The 8,529-nt window shown below is 36.2% G+C and overlaps 1 protein-coding gene across 2 annotated transcripts in view; it reads left to right on the top strand.

The window, feature by feature from the left end:
• The window catches only part of LOC106475773 (2-amino-3-carboxymuconate-6-semialdehyde decarboxylase-like), a 19,729-nt gene that overhangs the window by 1,136 nt on the left and 10,064 nt on the right, over positions 1–8,529 (top strand). For both annotated transcript variants that reach the window (XM_022379814.1, XM_013936449.2), the window contains exons 2-3: positions 966–1,059; positions 4,312–4,454. In XM_022379814.1, coding sequence (XP_022235522.1) covers positions 966–1,059; positions 4,312–4,454 — 237 coding nt within the window. The remainder of the gene's footprint in view (positions 1–965; positions 1,060–4,311; positions 4,455–8,529) is intronic.

Here is an 8,529-nt window from a genome sequence, read left to right on the forward strand (position 1 = left end):
TTTACAAGGTACGTGATTCGATTATTGTTTACAAGGTACGTGGTTCGATTATTGTTTACAAGGTACGTGGTTCGATTATTGTTTACAAGGTACGTGATTCGATTATTGTTTACAAGGTACGTGATTCGATTATTGTTTACAAGGTACGTGATTACAAGGTTAATAAATGGAAATATCCCCCCTTCTGGGGGGTCAGTTAAATCAGGAGTTCGATTCCCTAATGTGCACAAAGTGTAGATAGCCCGTTGTGTAACTTTGCACTAAGAAAACAAAACCAATAAAAGTAAATAGTCCAACGTATTATCAGTTGAGTAAGTTTTTTTGTTTAACTTCCTAAAGAAATGCTCTAACCCTTTTCTCTCTCTCTCCTTTGAAGTAAAAGGTTCGAAGTGTCTCTTAGAACTAACTGAATTTGTAACTGTGGTTCTATCAGCAAGAATGAAATATTATCATATTCTTATAATTGTTGTTTCTACTTAACGATCGATACCAACGTATGTATGTATGTGTCTGTTAATCTGGCCTACTCAGTGGGCTATCTGTGCTCTGCTAACTGCACGAAACCATATTTTTAGCATTATAAGCTCTGAGACTTACTGCCATGCCACCGGGGAGAGGGAGGGTGTTAATAAAAGAAAATAAAATCTGCTTGTTTTGGTTATTGGTAAAGCTACACGATGGGCTATTTGTGTTCTGCCCACCACGGGTAGAGAAGCCCGATTTTTAGTGTTGTAAATCTGCAGACTTAACGTTGAGCCACTGGGAGGCGGACATTCTGCTACTCAAAGAAAGTTTTCTTTTGAACCGTCCACAGGTGGCGTTTTCACGAGCCTAGTAATTGGTACAAAAAAAAACTTGTTAAGGAAACCAGTTTAACAAAATATGAAATAAAACACGCTTACAATTTTATAATATTTCACTTACCTTGTCATTTTCTAAACGCTTCTGTTTGAAATCAAACACAGACAGCAGAAGACTTAGACTGTTCGGTGTTTGTACATCCTTGGGACATGGAAGAAGGAGGAAGAATGTCCAAGTACTGGCTGCCTTGGCTCGTGGGTAAGTTCTCGTGCCTTTATGTGTGTGTGTGATGTGTATTTTTTCGTGACTATAGCAACTATAAAAGAAGCATATTTAAAAGCAGATTGCTTGGATTTCTTTATGTTACGTCGCGGTTTGTTCATTGTTTATTTTCAAAAGGTTACACTTATGAACGTAAACACAACAGAACTGTAATTTTATGCACCATTACTAAATAGTGTAGAGAAAAACGTGCATAAAACCGTTGTCATTGTTGAATTTCGCACAAAGCTACTCGAAGCCTATCTGCACTAGCCGTCCCTAATTTAGAGGTGATAGACTAGAGAGAAGGCATCTAGTCAACACCACTCACTACCAACTCTTGGGCTATTTTTGACCAATGAATTGACAGTCACATTATAACAACCCCCACGGTTGAAAGTGCTAGCATGTTCAGCGACGAGATTCGAAGCCGCGACCCACAGATTGCGAGTTGAGTGAGTTGTGTTATAATTAAAGTTAATTAAACGTACTCTACTCGTGGCTCTCGATTTTAAATAAGGGGACGTACAACAAGTTAAGTATTTTACATTTTATAACTTTCCCAGGAGTAGGATTAGACATAGTTATAAGACGAGATGTAGAAATTGTCCCTTTTATCATGGCAACGAAAGAACCTTGTTCTGCTTTTAGATGGGCTGCAGTAAATATTTTTATTAACTCATTTAAACGACAAAAAAAAAGTATTTATCATCTTTTTTTTTATAGCATCTGTGCATGGGCGCCCGCAGGAAGGGGCAAGGGGGGGGTCACTTGACCCCTCCCCCGTGAATTTTCAAAAAGAAAAAAATTACTGGATATGTACACATCATTCTTCTGCGTTATTGGAAAATCATAAGGTATTTGCATTTCGATTTCAAAATTTTTTCAAACTTGAGTTACTTGCCCCCCCCCCATTTTTTTTCTCCTGGCGTTCTTGCATCTGTGTAATAAAGTAGAAAAGCTAAAGTAGAAAAAGTGGTCTAAAGCTTGTTAAATAATTATATAAAGCGTTATAGATACATTTGAGAAACTTTTCTCACTGTAATATATTTATAGTTCACAAAATGTCTACTGGGTGTCGAGTCTCGATTTCGTAAACAGAAAAAAAAATCTACCAAACGAGATTATTATGTATAATCTGCTTCTGACAATTATCAGTGGTTGTAAAATATTGTTGTAAACTATATTTTAAATGTTATAATTTGTTGTTTTTTATCTAGAGGGAGCTGCGGGTTATAATAATTACATTAAACTAGGCCTAGAAATTTCTAAAGATTTGAAGTCGGGTTTTTGTAGTATATTCGAGGATATATTATAAATACAATTCATTTGAGAGATACTTAAAAAAGTTAGTTAAGAGGACAGTAGTTTTTCGAGTCTGTACAGTGTCAGTGTCCTTTTCTTTCATCAGTCAAGTGATATAAGTAACTTGCTTCTTTACGTTAGTGTTGTGCAGTTTGTAAACGTGGCCTAAAAGTTAGCACGTGCTTTAGCCATTCTTAATTTTGAGACTAGCGGGAAATATTTTTTTTTTTCAGTTCGGTTATTTGAATGTTAAGTTATTTTTGCTTTCTTTCTCTGTGGGTTGGGCAAAGTTTGGTATTTCTGAAACGTTTTATAACTTTAGGGCCTGCCATGGCTTGATGGTTAGGACCATTGACTCGTAATCTGAGGGTCGTGGGTTCGAATCCTATCACCGAATATGCTCCCAGCCCTTTCAACTGTGGGGACGTTATAAAGTGATGGCCAGTCCCACTATTCGTTGTTAAAGAGAAGCCCAAGAGTTGGCGGTGACTAGAGGTTAACTAGCGCAGAAAGCCTTCCTGTAATTTTGCGCGAAATTTCAAAAACGAAATTTTTAGTTTTTGCTTTATTTCTTCTTGATTTTATTATCTATTCTTAATTTTAGAAATTTTATGTATCCACAAACTTTAGAATTTGTATATGAAATACTAGTTTGGGTGTTGCTTGTTCTTGTTTTGTACGAGGGCTACTTGTGTTAGGCGTCCCTAATTTTTAAATGATAGACTAGAGGTAAGGCAGCTAGTCAACAGTACCCAGGTAAGGCAGCTAGTCAACATCACTCACTACCAACACTTTGACTGCTTTTATTTGACCGGTCAGAGGAATCTGGCTTTTACTCCTGGTTCAGCATGGCCAGGTGGTTAGGGCGCTCGACTCGCAATCTGAGGGTCGCGGATTCGAATTCCCGTTCCACCAAACATGCTCGCCCTTTCAGCCGTGGGGGCGTTATAATGTGACGGTCAATCTCACTATTCGTCGGTAAAAGAGAAGCCCTAGAGTTGGCGGTGGGTGGTGATGACTAGCTGCCTTCTTACACTGCTAAATTAGGGACGGCTAGCGCTGATAGCCCATGTGTAGCTTTGGGCGAAATACAAAAACAAACAAACAATCAATCTTTTACTCCTATAGTATACCGACAGGTTGAGCGCGATACTGCAGCACTGGGACGACTCTCCGCGCACATTAACTACTAGGCCACTCCTGATACTAAACAACAGACGTTAACATTTCATAAAATCCACTTTTTATTCTGCTTACGTTAGTATCAAGTTGTTTTGTCCTAATGAATAACTTAATTCTGTTTTTAAATTCGTGGGGTCTTCGAACACTTTGGATCAAACTGAAAATGATATGTTCCAGTCCTTTCTGATGGACTTGAGTTCTAACATAAGTCCAGTTTGACACCGAACCATATAGTAATCAAATATTCATTTAAAAAGTCCACTCATGGATGAAAACATTGATAAATAGACGATTCCGAAATGCTAATGATAAGATATCGCCCAAAATATCTGAAATCGTCAAAATAATCACGAATATTTAATAATTTCTGGTACGTTTTAATTGAAAAAGCTGCTTAAATTCAATCCAAAAGCGCCATCTATACTTTATAATGTTAGTTAATCGGGCTTGAAATGAGTTTTCCACTATAATGTTCCAAACAATTTTTTTTAATGGTAAGCTGACACTTGTCAGTTTTTAACACCATTACTCCAGTTACCAGGACGATTTTAATACAATGCTAGAATTTTACTTTCGATCTTAAAAAAGTACTTTATTTTAAATATTATTATGAAAGTTTATAATTAGACGAGCCTAATATTTTTTTAAAATAACGAGAATTTTAAATTTGTGTATTATCCTTATAACATATTTCCTAAATAACCAAACCTAATTCACTGTATTAACAAGGAGTAGTAATGTTTTATTTCTACCTCTCTTCAGGTATGCCAGCAGAGACTACCACTGCTATATGCAGTATGATATTCGGAGGAGTTTTTGAAAAGTTTCCTAAACTGAAGGTTTGCTTTGCTCATGGTGCAGGGGCTTTTCCTTATACAGTAGGTCGTATCCAACATGGCTTTCGGGTAAGGGTTAAATCCTCAAATTACCGTGTTTGTACACACACCACAAAATGTTGCATGTAGTCGTTTCATTGCTATGTTAAATCAAGGACAGATTGATGTACCGAGATACCGGATAACTGCATAATTAGAAATTGGTTTTAATTGTCTAGCCGGTAAGCAGCGTGTGATTGCCCTTTAATGGAAGCATTAATTAAAGCAGTAATTAGTGAGGTTGGTTGTAAAATAGGAAGTACTTTTGTGTGTGGCTTATATTATGAGCTCTATAGTCACAAAGTCATGAACCCACAAGCAACTGGTTCATATGAGCTCTATAGTCACAAAGTCATGAACCCACAAGCAACTGGTTCATATGAGCTCTACAGTCACAAAGTCACGAATCCACAAGCAACTGGTTCATATGAGCTCTATAGTCACAAAGTCATGAACCCACAACAACTTGTTCATATGAGCTCTGTAGTCACAAAATCATGAACCCACTAGCAACTGGTTCATATGAGCTCTATAGTCACAAAGTCGTGAATCCACAAGCAACTGGTTCATATGAGCTCTATAGTCACAGAGTCATGAACCCACAAGCAACTGGTTCATATGAGCTCTATAGTCACAAAGTCATGAACCCACAAGCAACTGGTTCATATGAGCTCTATAGTCACAAAGTCATGAACCAACAAGCAACTGGTTCATAAATACTTTAGATAAAGGTGTTTCAGAAGCCAATGATGTCTATAGGTAATTCTAGGCTTAATATTAATTTACAAGTAGGAACTCAGGAACGAGCTATGGTCCAGCGAGTTTCCTAGTTAATATAAATAACTAAGAACTTATTACTTCTACAGAAGTCGAAACGTTAACAACGAAACGTAATAAAATACAGTGAAATTCTACTAATATATTCTTCTGAAACTTGATTCTCCCACATTAAAAATTGACGATGAGTATTCTCTGTAAATCTGTGAAAGTCTAAACGTCTCTCTGTTTTCTGAGAAAACAAACAATCTCGCATGAAATTAAATCTTAATTTTACTCAGTATTAATTCCTTGTTAAAACCACGTATAAAATGTATAACAGTGATTGTATCTAACAGATGTCGCTGCTAAAGTTTCTGAAAACAGGAAAATATAAATATCTCATATATTGCTTTGAAAAACTAAGAGAAAATCTTACTATGTTCCGACTGTTAATGGCTGATGTAATTCATTACTGATTTCCGAATGTTAATGGCTGATGTAATTAATTACTGAGTTCCGACTGTTAATGGCTGATGTAATTTATTACTGAGTTCCGACTGTTAATGGCTGATGTAATTATTTACTGAGTTCCGACTGTTAATGGCTGATGTAATTTATTACTGAATTCCGACTGTTAATGGCTGAGGTAGTTTATTACTGAGTTCCGACTGTTAATGGTTAAGGTAATTTAACGAAGAAACCTTATACAATGCGACTTTAAATTAGTGTATACAATTATTGTTGAGTAACGATCGAAGTTCATCTTCTGTTAGAATTGAAGGTGTAGCGGCAGTGCACTCATCTTCTGGTTAATAGTTGGTTTCGTAGCTTGATGGCAATATATTCTAGCATTAGTGTTAAGGTATTGTGGTTAGTAATACTACTGGTATCGTAGGTATTAGGGTTAAGGTGTTCTATTATCTGACTGCAGAGCCTTCTAGTGGTTGATCTAATATACCCCTGGTTATATCTCGACAGTGAACTCGTATAGCATGAGGGAGGTGTTCAATGAATGTTGTTATTAACTCAAGTTAAAGAGCCCTTTTAACCTACACTATGATTTAAAGACACATCCTATCTGAGCTCGTGCATACAACTATTTTATAATATTTTTCGTCAGTAAAGCATAACTGAAGTAACAGTTTTCTTTGGAACATGTAACATAAAAACGGATAGGGTATTCAGTTTTTGTGTGGAGTATCAGAGAGTACACTAGCACTTTCTATTTCCGGACGCTAGTATTAAAGCAATTCAAATATCATCTGGATTTTATTCTATACAGGTTTATTTCCGGTGTAATGCCGCTTTTCAGCTATCCAGAGCGTCCCAATCATAATCAAAACAGCAACTCACCAACTTCAAAGTGCTTATCTCCGTCAACCTGTAGTTTTACTTTTAAATCTCTAAGGAAAGTAACTTAAACCATTATAGCACATAGTTGTTTCTCAGTCTGGTTATAGTTTTTATACCTGTTTCAAAAGAAGTGAGGAAACACTTACAAGGGACAACTTTCTAGAAATTTTTATATGCCATAACCCATATACCGTATTTTTCGGAATATAAGACGCACCCTTATTTTGAAGACAAAGTTTTTTGGGGAAAAAAGCTACAGTCGCATTTTAAAAGATTTTTATTGAACAAAAATTCAATTTGATACTTTAAAAATTAGTATATATTGTACTAAACACAAAAGAGCTCAACACATCAAAATAAGAAAATACCGTAAATCAAAAAAAAAAAAAGTTTACTTTTATTTAGTTTGGTTCAAAACCTACAAAATCTTCATTGCTTTCACTGCCGCTTGGAAAGGAATCATTGGATCCAATATTATGGTCAAAGAGAATGTCATCCTCGGTCCTATCCATTGCGTTACTGATACCACATTTCTTAAATGACTTAATCACTATATCACTTCTTACTTTTTCCCACGAATTCTTCACCCTCATGCAGACCCGAGCATGCGCCGGTCTCTTCCTTCGTCCTGTAGAGGTCGTAGCAAAATCTTCCTGCTGCATCCAGTTGTTCCATTCCTCTCTCATTAAAGTCTTAAAGGGTTTGTTAATAGAAACATCGAGAGGTTGCAGTTGACTTGTTAAACCGCCGGGTATAACAGCCAGCTGTGTTTTTAGATCATTAGCTTTTTCCTTTATTTTTACCGTTTCATGAGCTCTAAAAGAATCCCAGACAAGAAGAGAAGGCTTTTTAAATAAGCCTCCTAGACGTTTCGACCAAATTTTTTCACACCAAAGTAGTGTTCCGTCTTCATCCATCCATTCTTTTTCATGTACGTGAACGTAGACACCACTGGGTAAATTTTCTTTGGGCATTGTTTTTCTTTTAAAAATTAACATTGGTGGTAATTTTGTTCCATCTACACAACATGCTAGCACCACTGTATAATGCGTTTTTTCGTGTCCAGTAGTCTTAACAGTAACAGTTTTAGTACATTTTATATCAGTTGTTCTGTTGCTTGGAACATCAAATGTTAAAGGTGTTTCATTTAAGACAATTCAAATGGAGTTTTTTCTTAACTGTATAATATACTTGTGAAAAGCACAAATTTTCATCTCAAACTCATCGGGCATTTTTTGAGCAATTTTCGTTTTAGTTCTCATAACTAGGCCTTTGCGTTTCATGAACCGATAACACCACGATGTATGACCAGTAAAATGTTTTAAACTATTATCACATGCAATCCTCTTTGCTTTAAAAATTATCATATTTGTAGAAACGGATAGTCCTTGCCTTCTTTGATTCACAACCCATTCGTACAGTTTATTTTAGAGATCTTGCCATTTTGTTGTGTTTTTTTTTCTCGGAAATTGCGTTTATCACTTTTAATCATTTTCAATTCTTCTTCTTGTTCGCGCCAGCAACGAATCATTTTTTCTGTTGGTGGAGGACCAAAATATCTTTCGGCAGCTCTGTTCCATGCTCTTTTGCATAATTAATCACACTTAATTTAAATTTAGCTGTGTATGACAGTATTTTCTTTAGACATCGTAAGGGGTGAAAAAATAGAACGAAAAATGAAGAAACAACTATTTTGCTCCCGAGGCCTAAGATACGGTACTTCGGCTTTCGGTAACGAATCCAACTTGACAGTAAGCACGTGCCAGATTGCCGAGTGTCAAATGAAAATTGAAATACCGATTAGGAGATTACCGATGCTAATTGCATTAAGCTCTCTGATTGGTCAAGCACGTTGCACATTTGAATCCAAGGCAAGCACTCAAAAATGATTTTTATTTGTTAAAGTTAGGCCTGAAACGGCCTTATTCTGCTCCACATTAATTAAACAGGGATCGTCGTGTATTTACAAGCTTTTTCACTCGCATCCATTACT

This window comes from Limulus polyphemus, unplaced genomic scaffold (assembly GCF_000517525.1).
Source record: "Limulus polyphemus unplaced genomic scaffold, Limulus_polyphemus-2.1.2 Scaffold9147, whole genome shotgun sequence".
NCBI lineage: Eukaryota > Metazoa > Arthropoda > Merostomata > Xiphosura > Limulidae > Limulus > Limulus polyphemus.